Genomic DNA, 18,393 nt, shown 5'->3' with positions numbered 1-18,393 from the left:
TATAATGGAAAAGCTCTGGTTCTAGAACTAGTTCCATTCTGGAACTGTGGTACCAGAGTGCAATGTTGCAGACCAGGCCATATTTTCACCAAATATAAAGATAAAAAAGTATTTTGTTATGGTGGCATGATGTTGTGTTTAGATTTTACACGTGTCCACTCACTCACTCTATAGTGTTTGCTACATAAAACGCTCACCGGGGGATAACAGAAGACAGCTGTTGATACATACTGGACAATTTGGACATTACGCTGCGATATGATGATGCACCACTTATCGGTCAATTATTATTTCACATAAACAAATACTATTACATCTGCACAAAATGAGGCCATGGACACCAACGTTGTTATTCTTTTGACAAGCATATGTTGTAATTGCACATGTAACTTTTTTTTTACACCATACTGCAGCTGTACTTTATCCACCTGTTCAGAATGATGGGGACTGCAGCTGCAACAATGCTACTAATACACTAATATTCAATATAGCCTATTAATTGTAAAGCAATAGCCCAGGAAAGGAAGAAGCAATTAGAATAATTGACTTACAATGTTTTGGCATCATATTGCAACGATTTACTTCAGTCCAACAATCTACATGAGCCAAGTATGGCTATTGTTCAGAAGTAAACAAGTGTGTACAAGATGAATTGCAAGAAATAAGGTTCTTATTTGCAATCCTTTTCCATCATTTTTCCACTGATGATGTTGCCACTGATCATGGATTAGTTTCTACTATTTTATGGTTCCCAATGGCAGTGGTGGAAGAATTATAAGTGAAGGTATCAATACAGCAATGTAAAAATGCTCAATTAATAATTGTCCTGCATGAAAAGTCCAATTTAACATAAAAATACACGACTGTGAGCAGCAAAATGTTGTTTAAAATTTAAAGTGTTGTAGTCATTTTGTCCTTGTGATTGATATTTTATGATCAATTATATGACATTATTAGATAACAAAGCATCTGTGAGTATACAGTCTGCTGGAGTATACAGCTAGTCGAGTAGTAGAGGCTGCTAGTTTAGTCAAGCAGCTCCCATCTGAGGGACTGCCCCTTGAAAAGGTCACCATACATCTGAGGGTGAGATGATTACAGGGAGAGGAAAGAAGAAAATACAAAGTTCTGATAAACAAATCAGTTTCTTCTGTTTTTCAGATTTGTGCAGTTTTTTTTGGCTTGTTCTGTAATCTTTCACTTTTGGTAAAATATCATTTAAATATTTTTTTAAATGGAGTTTGGGGGGGAAATTTACTCTTTGGTGGAGCTGTTCATGATTCATAGACATATAAAATATGACCCTGAGTCCACACTACAAAAATGTTGGAAACCACTAGTTTATTCTTTAACAATGTATTGTATTTTGAAAGCTTGTTATGTTGTTATTTGTTCCCATTTTTATTATTGTTTTATTGTGTAAAACCTTCATGTTAAGATTACCTAGTCAAATATAGCTGCCACAAAATATTTAGTGGAGTAGAAAGTAAAATATTTTCCTCTGAAATGTAGTGGACTGGAAGTATAAAATAGCATGAAATTGTCAGGAGTTCAGCTTTGTCCTCCGTTTTGCCCCCGATCACCTCTCCTCCTGTGTCCCCTGTCTTTGTCTGTGGCCACGCCACTCACCTCCCGTGGCCACGCCCCTCACCGGTCCCAGCAGATGCAGCCACTCACCCCTGATCACCACCTGCAGGTGTGCTGCATCTCCCTGATCACCTCCCCAGACTATATGTAACCTGCCCCTGCACAACTCGGGTTGTCGGTTCATTTTTGTTAGCCACCCGTCTGTCCTCCGTCTGCTCTCCGTCCGTCTTCCGTCAGCTCTCCGTCAGCTCTCCGTCAGCTCTCTGTCAGCTCTCTGTCAGCTCTGTTCCCGTTCCTCCGGCCTCTGTGTCTCCTGCGGATATTCCCGGTCAAAATCACCAGTCGGTGGAGTTGTCCTCCTGGCTTGGAAGATTGTTGACGCCGTCCCTTCCGCTGGTCTGCCGGCTGCCCTGTCAGCCGTGTCCCCCTGGAGCTGTCGGTCGAGTTGCCCTCCCGACTGGAAATAAGTGGACACGCTCGGTGCCACCTTTTGGTTCGTTGTTTTTTTTGTTTGTTTTTGGACAATAAAGACTGTATTTTGGAACTTGATACCTCGAGTCTGTGAGTTTGCATTTGGGTCCTGGAAAAACACCCACCACGTAACAGAAATGGAAATACTCAAATAAAGTACAGGTGGCCTACCTCAAGCCTGTCTGTTAAGTGCAATGCTTAAGTAAATATACTTCATTACTTCCAATTGGCTAATAGAAACCAACTATTGTGTTTCAAACTTTATTTGTCTTCTTTTTTTGGTAGAGATATGCAGAACGGTTTAAATTTAGGTTCCATTGTTGAAAGACATGCAGTGATGTTACATGTCTAAGGATTAGACAACAAATAGTTCCGACCCAGCGATCTGATTGGTCAACTGTGCATTTAAAACGTGCTCAGATCAGCATAACATCCCACCCTGCTCATCACTAGAAATATCACTCCGCCTTCTCAATGGGAATATATAATTGGAATTGAATTTCATATATGCAATATAATATTGTTTTTACTTGTTATAGGTCTAATAAGTGTGACCCATTTGGCGAAATCGGGTCTCTTTCGGTCCTTTTTTGTCAATGCAAGCACTATCTGTAACACTACAGATAGTTGCGCACTCCTAGTGGCAGCTAGCATGACCGGATATGTTTAACACATGACATGGTGCTAAAATCTTTAAAATATCTTTTTTTCAGCGGATATCTTACGTACAAGATTGATCGAGCTAAGCAGTTTAGTGTTTCTACATGCTGTATTTATTTAGTTTGAGAAACCATCTCTAGAAAGCAATAAAACGGACTAGATCTCGTCTCTGTTGCTAGGGTTGTTACTAAGGGTCGGACTACTTCCTGGAGTGGTAAACATTGCATAGATTACATTCACTTCTACTGAGGTGACTGATTGTTTTCAAGTTTTTAGTCACACCCGATGTAGTGCCATGGAAATGGAGCTCACACTAGCAAAAAGTTTTATATTTTAAGAGAGAATTGCCGCACAATATGAATACATTTTGACTATACATTTTATGTAGATGGTAACATGTATAATTGCTTCAGTGATGATTACATACCTCTGTTGTGCCAATAATCACGTTAGAGCACACGCTGTCATGTAATATTGCTTAATTGATGCATCCCTGTTTTCATCAAGTCCTGCAAAGAAGATACAAATTCTAAGATGCGGCTTGATAGATGTGCGCTTCCTGCATCCTCTCTCGGATGAATGTACACCCGTCTTTAACCCGACAGAACACAAGATCTATACAATCAGGTGGACACCCACGTTTAGTCTCGCTCTTTCAGCTTCCAACATGATGTATTATGGTCAGAATCCCTCCTTCTGTTCCTAATTTATGACATTACATTAACAAGAATGGATGTGAGATCACATTGACCTTGACCTTTGACCACCAAAATCTGACCAGTTATCCTTGAGACCAGGAAAAATGTGTGTGCAACATCAGAAGAAAGTCCATCAAGGTGGTCCTAACATATCACATTTACAACAATGGGACAGACACGGGGTCTGGGGACCTTGACCTTGGACCAACTAAAAGTAAAAACTTACACTCCGCGAGTGTAAGTGAACCTGTGTCAAATTTAAAGCAAATTACTTGAAGCATTTGTGAAAATATTGCAGTCACAAGAATGGGACGACATGAGGTCACTGTGATGTTGACCTTTGACATTTCACCCCCAAAATCTAATCAGGTCATCCTTTGGACCAAGTGAATGTTTCTGCCAAATAAAATAATCATTTTAGCTTACAATACAGTCTTGAAGCCCCATTTTACATCTGTGTTTACACACAGCGATGCCATTTTGAAGTCTTCTTTACAAACTGGGTTGGTATACAGAGGGTTCTCAACTTACGAACATTCGAGTTACGAACATTCGTAGATACGAACAACCCCTGACGGATGTCCGTACTACAATTTGTATGGACATTATACAGACAATGTCAACTACTATAATGCGAAGTAACTACATTTAAGGCCTACTACAGAATAAATGCCAGCATTAAATTGTGTTGCAGATTGTGTTTTCTATGATCAAATTCACATAAATTCAAACTTAAAGATTTTAAACTTTTTTTCCATTCAAGGTGAACTTGGATTTTTTTTTTAGTCAAAAGTATTTTTTTTCTGTATTGCAGTAAAGCAGCATTTTTAGATTGGTTTGTTTCAAGACACTGAAACTGAATTTCTGTGAAACAAGTTGACATCTATTGCAGATATGAGTTTTTTTTAGTACAATATATACAGGAGTGACTTGAAAAGGTTGGGTTTCCTTTAAACGAAAGGCAAACTAAGACATGCCTGTTGTCAAGTGTGAATTTTCACAAAAATGCATAACATGTCAGGTGTTTAGCTGATGTTGAGAATGTTATTACCATTAATACTATTATTAGAATAATAATACAACAGTTCCTGATAGTAATGAGGAGTTTTAGTATATTGGAAAAGCAGTGCTTTGTTTGTTCAGGTTTGGGGCTTTTTTGTTTTAGGGGTCGATGAAGGAAGGAGCTGCCTGGAGTTATTGGCAGCACGGAGCTCTGAATGTCAGCTCATTCATCTACATCAAGTGCACAAACCAGCAGCCAAGAAGAGCGTTTTCTTCGCGAGCTTTTGTTTAAGAAGAGAGAGCGAGAGAGAGAGAGAGAGAGAGAGAGAGAGAGATGCGCCTTCTGCATCCTCGCTGTCTCTTGGACGAATGTACTACCGTTTTATTTTTCCTGCCTTTTTTTCTCCCCTTGTCCCTCCCCCCTAGAGCACGAGTCTCCCTGGTTGTGTTGTAGGCGCGCGTTATAAAGCGGAAAGCACCGTCATTCCCTTCAGATCGGGGCGCTCTGACTGCTGCGCGGCCAGCTATCAGACAGTCAGGACCTGAACCTGCTCACTATGACCCTGCTGCTCCCTTTACCTGGATTAACTCTCTAGTAACCACTGTCGCCCCACTCTTTCAACGCCACCCCAACCCGCTGCAGCAGCTCCAGCCTCACCGGCTTCTCCGTCCTGTCCCGAGTCTTCAACTCTCAGCTCTGTTCTCCGGTCATGGGGTGCGTTATTTACTTTTTGCCTGAGCAGCTGAGGGGCTTTATCGTGCTGTGAGGTGGATACCAGCTGGATTTATGTTCGTCAAAGCCCCAACTACCAGCCCAGGGAAATGAGTGGAAGTTTGAAGTCCGGGAGGATGCAAGTGACGTGTTGGTGCGCCGTGTTCCTCCTGACGCCTGCACTTTTCTTGGTGAGTCCGATTCTGCTCATCCTTTACTTTTGCTAAACTTTTCTATACTTCGCTACGTCGTGACATAAAGCCTTAAAGTCCTGTTACTTGTCCTTATTTACCCACTGAGAGGACTTTTCCTTTATTCAACTATGCGAACGCATTTCCACGGCGTCTGGAAACACGCGACAGTTTGGGGATTCGGCCATGTGGTTTAGAGCTTAAAATGTTTCCGTGTAAAGGCTGTAATTAAACTTTACCTGCGCACTTTTGTATAATTGTTTGGCAGCAAAAGCACCAAGTGGGCCTTTCATGTGCGCTATACCGGTGAGAGCATCTCTTTTACACGGAAAATGGTCACAAATACCTGATATTAATGTGGAAGATTTCGAAATACTTTGTTGTTTTAATAATACAAAAAAAAAAATCTCGTGCCTGATCTGCAGACACGTGCAGTGAAACCGTCTCACGGGGGCGCCCTAACATACCAAAACTCCATGTCACAGTCAGGTTGCCTGTCACATCCTGAACAGCCGGTTAAGACTGGAAACCAGCGACACTAGTTGGAGCTTGATTTGGCTGAGTATTTTATCTGGTAAATATAAAAAATATATATAAATTATGGTAAATATGCTTTTCTATGTATCTAAACTCACGTCCGTGTTTAAAACTGATTCCTTTCAAAATAATGAAAGCTAAAAACAGCCACAAACTGCAAGAAGATTTTAAACACTAATTCTTCATTGAACTAAATTTCTTCATTCTGAAATGTTCTCATAAAAAATACACAGTTCCCTTTCATTATTATTGTTATTAGTTTCGGTTAAGTCTCATTTAGAAATTGACACAGGAGTTGAGTTTTCCTGTGTGATTCTACTATTCTGATACAACCAAAAGCTAATTTTACTTTATGGCCCCGTTTCTGCACAAACGACTAGAATAACTGATATAAGTAGGATTAAACAGATTTAACTTTTAAAATTGTCATTCTACTTCTGAACTCAATAAAATCATGAAATATCAGGCCCCAAAACAAAATTTAAATCCTACTCTTTTTCTAATTAGACACACACCTAAAATATTCATTATTTTCAGGGTTTATTTAAATTGAATTGTATAATTCATTAAAGTATATACAGGTTACATATCAGCCTGTTTCAAATCTAAACACATTTGTCAGCTGATAGATTTCAGTTCACTGTCAACAGGTGTTATCCCTTAAAAATCTGAATTCATTTAACTAATGAGATTAATATGAATAAAATGTTATTGCATGTAGTTATTACACACACTGATATTTCAGTAACTCTCTTTAATGAAATTTCAAACATTATGTATAAGTGGGTATGAATCTTTTTGTGGCTTTATTCTAGACTGTATCCGCACTTGGTTTAGTATGTAAATGTATGTGATTTCTTCATTTACCTAAATAACTAGCATACAAATAAAACATAGCTGGTGGATGTGGAGCTGTCCAAGGTGCTGAAAGTACATCCAAAACCAATTAAAATTATGGAGCCATAACTGTAATAATAAAAGGCCTAACTATAATTATATTTTTTAAATGAAAATGTACAATTTAAATGGACTTTTGAAATAGAAAATTCACATTTAAAGCTTATATTGTTTGACCTATGTTTGACACAATTCTGTGCTTGTCACATTTTTTGTCAGCATAGTCCAAATTTTGGGCACCCTTTTGCCTCCTGAAATATTTCTCCTTAGATCTCTATGTCCTATTTCTGAATTTAATTCTATGGTTTGATGTCATTTCTTAATAAGACATTAAACAGAACTGAGAATTTGATGCAGAATTCTGTCGAGGGAAAGGTAGTTTTTTTTTTTTTTTAAACAGTGTGCCCTGCGATGATGACAATTCACTCTCCAATAAATCCTTTTCGCTGTGTTTGAGTTGAAATGCGTAGCTGGAATAACACAGACATGCGTGCGCGCACGCACACACACACACACACACACACACACACACACACACACACACACACACACACACACACACACACACACACACACACAAAGCAATCCCGCCTAGAGTATAAATGGAGCTTATTGTGCAGCCCGTTAACAGTCAGCCTTATCCACAGCAGTGGGGATTAGAGCTGAACTTTGATGGTTTTATTTTGTGTTAAAGGCTCTTGTCTCAGTTTAAGCCTCTTGTCTGAGAGCCGCGCCTTGACCCCGATAACAACGCAGCCCAGGTAGACAGCTATACAGTATACATGACAGAGTGGGACCATCACTTATGGCTCTCCTATTTAATAAACACGCTTGTTATTATTACTGGGCACCAGAATTGTATATAGGATGATTAGGATTTTTGTTCCACATTTATTTTAGTGCAATGTTTATAATTTATTTCAGAGCAGTTTCTATGTAGAAAATGTTAAAGGTTTTGTGTTCATTTTGTGTTATTATTTTACTGTTGTACACATCCTCGGTGTAACATTTTGTAATCTGTAATTAAACTGTATTTAATTGGAATTGTTGAATACTTGTGGTTCTCTCTTTAACATTGTAACATTCTGTTGTAAGGATCATACTATATTAAGCACCTTGAGATGACTTGTGTTGTGATTTGACACTATATAATAAAAAAGATCAAATTTGATTTAATTTACATAGATATTATCATATTCAATTCAATTTTATTCATGTAAATTTTATTTATATTGTGCTACATTAAAAAAAAACAAGTCAACTCAGTCATCTAAACAAATTAAGGTCCTTATAAAATAACATTATAACATTATAGACAGGAACACAATGTCATACCATATTGCATTTATTGATTTAAAAAAGATTGTTTTTACTGAATTTTTTTTTTTGCATAAATAGCGCAGTTGTTTAAAATGTTATTTTAGTTTTATATATTTTAATCATCGTTTGTTGTTCACGTCATATGCATACTTCTGTTATACAACGAGAATCACTGAATTTGCCATTTTGTATGTTATAGTGGTCCTCTTTATCTGCTGCAACATTATTTTTCTTTTAATTTTCTCATTGTTGTATTATTATTTGCAGTGAAATAAGATGTCATCTTATCAGTTTGTTTTGTTGCTATCATCATGAACTCAGACGTCAGGGGGGATTTAAGGATTTGAGTCTCTGTCGATAGTGTTAAAAAATTGCAGATTGGGCCTCAGTACAGCATTTTGTCAGGCAGGCAGGTCTCTCGGGTTGCTAGCTACCACCAGCACAATAACCACCACCCCCATAACCCCCTCCTCCCTCCTCTTCCCCCTGGGACTAACAGATGCAGCGGTCCCACTGGCAACAGTCATAGCAGTCACATTAAAGTGTTATTATCAAACAGTGCAAATGAGGCCTGCAGTGTCAAGCAGTCTGCACAGTGGGGAGGAAAGAAAATCCCACTGAGATCACTAGAGCACAGCTCACACAGTGTGAACACCCCATCACCAGCACCACCCCTCCTCAACCCCCCAGCTCCCATCTCACCACAATCCTCCTCAGTCTACACACCTCTACATTAGCTGATAATAGTAAGAAAAGCAATATGTTTTCTTTAAGTTGTTTGAAGCTGAAATCAGGATGAGGCCAGTATTAATTTGATGATATAGCAAAGACATTTGTGCAAATTCCCACATGCTGTGAGACTACACACATCTGCATTTGGACAAGGGCATTCTATGGCTATTAAGTGAGAGCTGATGAGTGTGAGGAGTGTGATGTTTTATTTCAGTCCAAATGTCGACAAAGTGAACATTTCCCTCAGTTCCTTGTTCAACCTTTGTGCTACTTAGCTTTTAAAGCAGCATGGAGGCGTCACTTAAGAGTTGTCAAAGCTCGGCTGCTGGAAAGAGCAGAGTACAAAAGGACTGAGAGTTCAATCTCCGAGAACGATTCCTCCACCGCTGCTCCCACCAACACTGTCTCATGGCCTAAGCTTCGCTCAGCTACATCGCTCAGTGGAATTTACCGGCCTTCGCTCATTGACAATTGCCAACAGCAACAAACACATGTGTGTATATATATATCAGGGGTTTGCAGAGCCGAGGTCCATGAGGAGGTTTGACTTGATCTTAAAGAGGTTCTGTGTTTTGAGATCTTTAGAAGGTTTCATGGGAAGTTTGGAGTGCTTATTCAGATAGTATGTATGATTTCGTGGATGCATGAAGAGGTTATAGATGTTCTTCAGCGTATTCTTGTCCCAGTAATAGAGCAGGTAATTTCCAGCAAGATTTGACCAGTTGATTGTAAAAAAAAGGTATATGAATTAGTATTTTGATGCAAGATTTCACTTTTGTTGCTTGTATTTTCCCTTTAACAATAACACTGTTTGTTTATTCATAGCTGGAAAAAAGAAAGAAATGTTCCCATTTTGCTGAATTGGTAGAATAATGTAGATTTATTTGTGTTCTTTGACAAGAAATAAGCCACCTCAGATCCCCCCCCCCCTCCCTCCACGTGTATTCTGACAGACAGAGAATGAATTATGGCGTATAAGAATGAGTATAAAGGACATGATCTCTCACTGGCTTCCCAGCCACAAACACAAGTATGTATATTTTCTTAATTTTTTACTTGAAGTGATTTCTACTGACATGAAGAAATTGATTATATTTTTGCAGAATTCTATTTATTGTTGAACACTAAACTGAACAGTAAAACTAACAAATTTAAGATTCAAAGTGTCGTATGTCAGTAAAATATTAAAATAAAATAAGACACAATTCCATCACAAAATTGTGTTAGGTAAAGGACAAAGTCAGATAAAAGAAAAATGTTAACTCTAAATTCAAGTAGGAGAACTATTTCAAGATGGGGACGATCTCTGAGAGAGAACTATAGAGTGGATAAATTAGTTAATTAGTTATTAGTTCATTGCAAATTTTCTGATATTGGCATAAATATCAGTCCATCATCAAGAGAAAACAGTTAAAGAAATACCTGTGGTACTGTAATTGTGTTGTCATTCCATAGTTTATCCACCAGAGAGCACTGAAAAGTGTAAACTTTTAATAACCTTTAATAAGCACAAATATGGGATCATTATCAAAATGTTTTTTTTCTATGGGCTGAAATATCAAAATATCCTGAACTTGCAAATGCAGGTTTTGTTATTGGCTTTAAACATAAAGTATCAGGCAGGTTTAAATGCATGTTTGGACATAGTTTACATAGAGCTTCAACTAATGATTGTTTAGTTATTCATATACACAAATATATACATATCATATATACAACTAAGAGACCAATTAGTTGATTATTAAATGACAGAAAATCTTGAAAAAATGTCAGAGCCATGACATTCAATTAAATGTGCAATCAGCAGTCCAAAAAAATAATAATAAAAAAAAAAGCAGAGTTAATAATTGCATTTAAAAAGTTGCGATCAGAAAATGTTATAAAAACTAATAGAAACTTCAACAATAACAGAAATGATTATTCAATTTTAAGAATATTTCCTGATTAATTTATTGTTGTTTTACTAGTTCATTAATCTACACTTTCTATGCTAGTAGTTATGAAATGCTTTGTGTGCTCCTGGATGTTTATTTACCTGTTTGTTTAAAGTTTTGTTTTACAAAAGAAACAAAATCTGTAATTTAGAATTTAAAAACAAGGAAGTCACCGAAGATAAGCATTTCTTAATATATGGAATGATGTCTCAAATTTAATTATCATTGAAACCGCTTGTGTGGAGCTGACCTTTGACCTCCGTTCAGAGCGTGTGTGCTTTGAGGCAGGCAGATTAATGATGTAGAACTTTGAATTGACACATCAAGGTGACTCGGTGTTGTTGTAGAGCTTCATATTACATGAACTGTACCCTCTGTGATCCTGGGAGTCCTGGGCTGTCTGATCTGAGCTCAGCCTCCCCAGGTGGCTGCATGCTCCCACAAACAGCCAAAACAACACTTGACCTTGGTGTTTGGCCATAAAGTGAATGATAATAGCACCTACTGTGGCGTCTGGAATCCGCACTACAGGCTCCTAGTTATTTTTTGTCTCTGCGTGCATCACGACTATTCAGAAGCAGAGGGGGGCAAAGGAGGGAAGCTCTGCCGTGGATTTGGATCTTTGATGGTGTTAAATTGGAGAGGAATCTAACTTAAATATTCACAGAACAGCCATTCAGTCGAATTTGCTACCACAGGAGACTTGAATGTCCTGGATGTGTGTGTGTGTGTGTGTGTGTGTGTGTGTGTGTGTGTGTGTGTGTGTGTGCGTGCGTGTGTGTGTGTGTGTGTGTGTGTGTGTGTGTGTGTGTGTGTGTGTGAGTGTGAGTGTGTGTGTGTGTGTGTGTGTGTGTGTGTAGTATGTTTGAGATGGTCAGACTGTGATTAATGACTACGGCCTCTATTCTTCCCTCCACGCCCTGCTCCAGATTTTCAATCGCATTCCCAGTTCAGAGGTCAAAGCTGGATCTGATCGTTGAAAGGCGTTGTTCTTAGAAAATCCAGCCTCCCTTGTGCCCTGAGTTTGATCCTGAGGGAAACTTCACCCCCCTCGCTTCCCTCTCCACACAGAGCAGTCCTTTCATGGCGAAGCATGCAACACCTCGATAGCAGCACTTTGAAGTAGACCAGGGAGGGAAGTGTATCTAAAGGAAGGAAGCGACTCACCTCGTCCAGCCGGCTTTATATCTCCAGGTATTCCTGGGACTCCAGAGGTTGCCGTGTGCTTGGCTTGTCACAGGTGTGGTCCTCAAGCAGACCTCTGCAGCATCAAACTGATATCTAGATCCACATGAGCTGTTCTGATGGTTTTCAGACCCCTGCTTCCATCTCTTTCCTGACTTTTCCTGCTTCATGTGGTTCAACATTTAAAAGCAACACAAATAGTAGAGTGGCACCGAAGGAAGTTGCTACACTGTTTTCATGAGTGTTTAAAGATGCATTTCCAGAGACTTTTATATTATCTTTGAAGCAAATAACTATGTGAAAAGAGGTTGTAACTACTGTATATGTAATATGACATTTGTGTGGTAATTCATCCAGAGATTTTCTCCTCGGCTTTAATGAAATCCTTTAACATTTTTCAGATACTTTTTTTGGTTTTACAAACCACAGCTTTACTTAAATACTAAATACATACTCAATTTTGGTGATTTTAGTATTTCAAATTTCCCGTCATTGTGGTTTAAAATGGATGAAATGTTGCAAACAATTTACCATCAAAAGCATGAATGAAACTGAACAACAAATCACCAGGCTCCATTCTCTACAAATCAAAGTTTAATAGCAGAAAGGGTGTGCATAAAAGTTACTTTACAATTTTCCTGTTGTGTTGACAATAAGCTAAACATTCCAAAATGCTGAGTATTATTATCGAACATGTGTATGAGTGTGTGTAATGGCTTCGCTGGTGACCGGGTCCATTTGACACATTTGGTCTGATCAGAGTCTGGCTTTCCCTCACTGTTTCCTGTCCAGTAACGCCTCATTAAATCTGCTCCACAGCTTTTCTCACATACTTCTCGCTGTGACATTTTGCCAGCTTAATTTTTTTCTTAGTTTGTTCCATTTTTATATTTTTTTTCCTCAATCTGAAATGTCTAGTTCCACACATGTCCTTTGTACCATAATAATGCAAATGTTTTGGGCAGCATTTTTGTCCTTGTAAGATAGTTGTGATCGTGGTGCGTTCCCTGTTTTAATGAAAGACATACTAAAACTAAGCAACAGGTAATAACATTTTACAGGTGAAAGGTATCTTACACAATTTTACTGTTCCAAGAGCATTAATTGCAGAATAACATTGGTTATAGCTAACTACCATTTTTATAATTTAAAACATTTTATTTTTATTTTTATAAAGTACAATTTATTGTCTCTGATGCTTTTAATTTAAGACTGGTTTAAAACTATGTGTAACTGTTACACTGCAAGTCTTCACAACCCTGATACATTGATACATATATATATAAGTATATGAAAAAAAAAAGGTTTATAAAACCTGAATTATGAGTACTGTAAAACAGTTATGGAATCTTTGAACTTTAATGTTTGTTTTAGTTTTAATTGAGTCCTTATTTATTTCCAAAATCATAAAATGGATGACATTTTACATTGCAGTAGAAGATACTTCTTAAAAACATATTATGGAAAAAATACTGTTATAAAAGAAGATTTGAAAATGCAAAAACTGATTTTTAATTTAACCAAGTGTCTATTGTCATTGATAATGTTTAATCATTATTATCAATAATGGCGGGTCCTCCTGTCCGCATGCTGAAGTATCAAGACACTGAACCCTCCGTTGCTTGTCATGGCAGGCGAGCACCTTGCATGGTTTGTGAATGTGTGTGAGTGGGTGAATTGGAAACAGTGTAAAATGCTTTGAGACCACTAAGGTGATAAATCGCTCTGTAAATGCAGACCATTTACCATTTATGGGAAAGCACAACCAAAAATAATTGTACCAAGACAAGTGTATAAATATTCTGAATTGCATATCCTGATTATTGTAAAAATAAAATAAATCAATAATCAATGTTTATGGGCAAGTACTTTTGCTTCTCCTAATTTGTGACTTTGCCGTCATACTTCACTGAGTGGGGAAAATGTATGCATGTATGTTATGTGTTCACCGAAAGCTTTCCATGGATACATGGATTGAGTACTTATTCACTTATCGAGTACAAAACTGTGTAACAGTGTTTCAAGTACCCAGTGAGATAAAAGAATGCAGAAATATCTTCTGTAGTTAGGTGACAACATCAACTGAGAGTTGTATAGAAAGATGAATACAATTACAATGAAATACTGAAGACATTTTTTGATGAGGCTTTTTTCAAAATGCATTGATCTATGGAAAGGATTTACTGAAATGAGGGAAATTAGGAAAAATATATATACCTTGTTAAAAATCTACAAAACTTATAGTCCCATTTTTTTTTACATTTCATTTACATTTCAATTAACATATTTTTTAAGATGTAAATTTTTGAGGGATTTTGAAATTCTTTGTTTTCTGAAATTATCTTTTTCCTGTCTTGAAGGTTAAAATGAAAACAAATGGTGTCATGACCCATAAAATCTGTACATTGAGGAGATAAGTGTTTCATTTTTAGTTGCTCAGGCTGAGTTTATTCATTAACTGTGGCAAAAAGACACTATGCTTGTGTGATATAATGGCTGGATAAAATGGCATTGCAGACAATGGATTTGGAGCTGTGATGGATTACCTCGCTTTCTAACCTGATGATGGGCTCGACTGACCAGTGAAACAGAGCAGGCTGAGATACTGTGCTCCTCAGGGAGGCAGGAGGGGGAGGAAAAGGTGGTGGAAATCGTGGAGAGAGAGAGAGAGAGAGTGTGTGTGTGTGTGTGTGTGTGTGTGTGTGTGTGTGTGTGTGTGTGTGTGTGTGTGTGTGTGTGTGTGTGTGTGTGTGTGTGTGTGTGTGTGTGTGTGTGTGTGTGTGTGTGTGTGTGTGTGAAAATGCTTCCCTTCGCTGCTCTAGCAGTGATGGATCTGCCATCAGAGCTTACGTCTGTTGCACAGTCCGACAGTCATGGCCCCCATTGATGGGAATTACCAGCCATGTCCGTTATCTTCTACTTTAGATCTTTCCATCCTGTTGGGTCACAGTGACTGGCCATGCGGGTGCTGTTGCTCCGCTCCAGAGACATGTATGGATGACTTATAAAAAAAAAAATCAATGAGTGATGACGTGAGCTCTCCAAACCAGGGTTTAGACCCATATTGACAATATTGGACTTGTCCTGTCTTAAAGAAATCAAGTGAAATGTGGGACAGTTTAAAACATTCAATGAACCCTGCTTCGCCCTGTCTCAACAACTGTTAAAGAGTTATTTTCGTCTGAGGTCTACTGAAGAGTTTTACTATGAAATGCTCTGAGAGCTGTTTCAGTAGGTTTTCTAATCTACGATTTATCAAATCCTTGAGCTAAATACTGGATATTTATAACATTTTGAGCTGAAAAAACACCATGTTGGAAAACTTAAAAAAAAAAAATCCATTCAAAAATTGCAACGCTGTTATCTGTTATCTGAGAAGCTATAATGTCTCCCTGTATCGTAATATTATCAGCCAATATTTCCTCTTAAAATAGTCCAGTCAGATGGAAGTGTTCACCTTTAACATGCCATTATTCATTATACAAATTGTGAGTTCAGAGGACTGCTCTCACTAGCCCTGCTGTATTTATCCTCCTAACATTGAGTGTAATTGGTCTCATGACATTAAATACATTTTAGCACAAACTAAGCTTTGATGTCATGGTAATTAATGCTGCAGACCAAACCAACATGGAGGCATTTTTATCCAGACCCAAGTCTTCCAACAGTATCAGTTCTAATTCTATTAGCAACACTTGAGTTACACCTGAGTTCCATCTCATTCGGCAACTTCATTGATATAAATATATTTTTACAGACAGTGTCCACTTGCTATTAATGTGAATGGAGTGTCATATAAATAGACTTCCCTCTGCAACCTAATGAATTAGCCTTTAAAAAAGATTGGGATCCACACCTGAAGATGATAAGCTCGTGATTCCTTTAATGTAAAATAAGTGTTTTCTTATTTTAGGACACTAAGCCTTTGCCTTTGCCTGAACCATCCACAATTTCCTAAACTGCTAACTCCATGCGTAAAGTTTTCTTTAGGTCCAGGCACAAATTGACTGGTATGCAAACAGTGGTTCAATCATTTTTGACTATACGTTCACGCTGATCTTTTCCCTAAGGGGCTTTAAAGCTGTGTGAAATCATGCTACTTCCATAGACAGGAATCCTAATTTCCCTGGTCACCAGAGATCCTTATGTAAACAAAGATATAATAAGTCTCTTACTGTCCTTTCATATGACTTGTTGCAGCATTTAATTTCTCTGAAAACTGGTTCAAAATTTCTCTCTAAACTCCACCCCCTCTGATGATACCGCAAAACTTTTAAATTGGTGAGCTGGTGAGACCACATGGTGAGAGTTACACCCCTAGGAGAAAGCACTACCTGACAGACTGAATTCAGGGGAAAACAGGCTCCTAAAATTAATTTACTGGCAGCAATCTGCCTGGAATCCCAAATACAAATAAATTAACCACTTACAATAACCTTCCAAAAATATGATTGTCTGGCTTAAGACTTGAATGAATTTTTCTAAATGACTATTACTTGCAACATGTTATATAAAAACCTCATATTTGATCAGTTATTCAGTGTAGTTAATGGAAGTAGGCTGATTCGTGGAACATCGCAACAAGGGTGTGTTGGTAGAGGTACGTTAACAACGTAATGCATTTTTGGTGTAATTTTTGGGGTGAAATCACACGTTTCGTTTAGTGAGCAAGAACATGTACATAAACACAACCTTTCCAAAATCCCACAGACAAGTTTGATGTTCTATTACATAAATGCTTAGAATAAAAACTAATTTGAATGCAACTGATTCAGTTAAGCTAACTCTTTACTACTGAAGTGAATGTGAATTATGCAGTTGGCACGCGTGATGCCAGTCTCAGCCATGAAATACAAAAAGGTACTCGGGTTAACTAAATTAATGAATGAATTACAATGAAATTACACATAAAGGGGTAACAATTCAAAAGCCTTTTAACAAACTCATCTGGTTTTGTCATCTAGCCAGCTATGCAAGGCCACGGAAGTTCGTACTGTGTCTGCTTAGGCTGTTTAATTAATGTTCTGATTAATGACTGCGACATCCTGAAAATGTACATCTTTTACAAAACAACACTTTCGATATCCTTGGATGAAAACGGCTTGAAAACTCCTCTATGTTCACCATCTAGTTTCTAACTATGTCTGTTATTTATTGCTAGGCAGATAGCACAGTCCTCACGGATGTATAATAACTATAACTAAATTGGTTACTTTTCCCAGAAAACTGCTGAGCTGGGTCATAATAACGGTTTACCACTATGGTACATGTTTGCTGTTAATCATATTCATTTAACCATTTGAAAATATTAATTGGTGTTAGTGTTAAATATCTAATGAACATGCATTAGCTCCAATGATAAAAAAAAAAAAAAAACTTCTGGATTAAAAGAAAAACACTTTAAATTACATAATTTACATGTTTAGAAATTATATACATATTTGTAAAATTTATATTACCTAAAAATAAATAAGTCAATAAGGCAAAATTCAAAAATCCTTATAACTGGAGTTATAGGTAGCAATATTCTCCCCCTGATTTTAAATTGGTTTCCCACAGCATGAGGGATACTTTATATTAGTGACATCAGCTAGTGAAGTAAACATTGGCTTAGAAATGACTCAGAAAGCAGCCAAAATTATACTTTTTTGTTTTTTTCCCCTTTGCACTGCAGAGTGGAGTTGCTGGTTATTCAAAACTAGTCATTTTCCACCCCTCAATAAATTACATTTTGATCTGAAACTAAGTGAATAATTGCTATTATTGATTGGACGAAAGTCTGCATGTGTCAATCAGCAACATCCCACTGGGTTAAATGGGCTTCAGCTGGTTTAAATTGCTGTTATGGATTTATATTTTTCAGAACATTCTCGGTTATTCAGAGGGGCGAGATGTGGGGGTGCTGTCGGACGCTTTAACAAAATTATTGAGCATTACTTTAATGATAACAAAACTAATTTCACTGCAAATAGTAGCTTATCTTGTTTAACTAATCAATACATTATAGCACAGACATTTGTGTTCTTTCTTTCTATCTGGAGAAAGAGCTGCGGTGATGGAATAGACCAGTCAGACTTCTTATCAGCTCCCAATTGTGGCAAATGACAGTGCTTCATTACTTACAGCAGCCCTGGTGACTGTGGCTATATTGATTTTCAGAATTACAATTCAATTTTTTTTTCCCATGGATGGTTTCCAGTGACAGAGGAGGGCAGAGAAAACAGCCACGAGGAGTGTTTGTCAGCGGCTGACAGCTGTCAATCATGTGTCAGTGGGATGAGAGTCATCCTTTTGAGAAGGTGGGAGGAGAAGGCCCTCCATTCCTGCCTTGTCTCTCTTATTTTCTACCTCTCTCTGTCTTCCTATCTGGTTATCTGTCTCTCTGACGTTCTATTCTCCACACTCACTCCACAGACTCACATGAATAACTCTTCTTATCAGGCTGACCTTCGACTTCAAACTCTCCC

The 18,393-nt window shown here is 37.8% G+C and overlaps 1 protein-coding gene across 1 annotated transcript in view; it reads left to right on the top strand.

The window, feature by feature from the left end:
- Window positions 1-4,858: 4,858 nt before the first annotated feature.
- Window positions 4,859-18,393, top strand: part of nxph1 (neurexophilin 1) — a 52,823-nt gene continuing 39,288 nt past the window's right edge. The window contains exon 1 of the mRNA XM_069715127.1: window positions 4,859-5,321. Coding sequence (XP_069571228.1) covers window positions 5,241-5,321 — 81 coding nt within the window. The 5' untranslated portion in view covers window positions 4,859-5,240. The remainder of the gene's footprint in view (window positions 5,322-18,393) is intronic.

Source organism: Brachyistius frenatus, unplaced genomic scaffold (genome assembly GCF_029030835.1).
Source record: "Brachyistius frenatus isolate BFR_SWC_R1_liver_20210118 unplaced genomic scaffold, ASM2903083v1 Contig_138, whole genome shotgun sequence".
NCBI classification, from domain to species: domain Eukaryota; kingdom Metazoa; phylum Chordata; class Actinopteri; family Embiotocidae; genus Brachyistius; species Brachyistius frenatus.
This window is presented reverse-complemented; position numbering and strand designations above follow the sequence as displayed.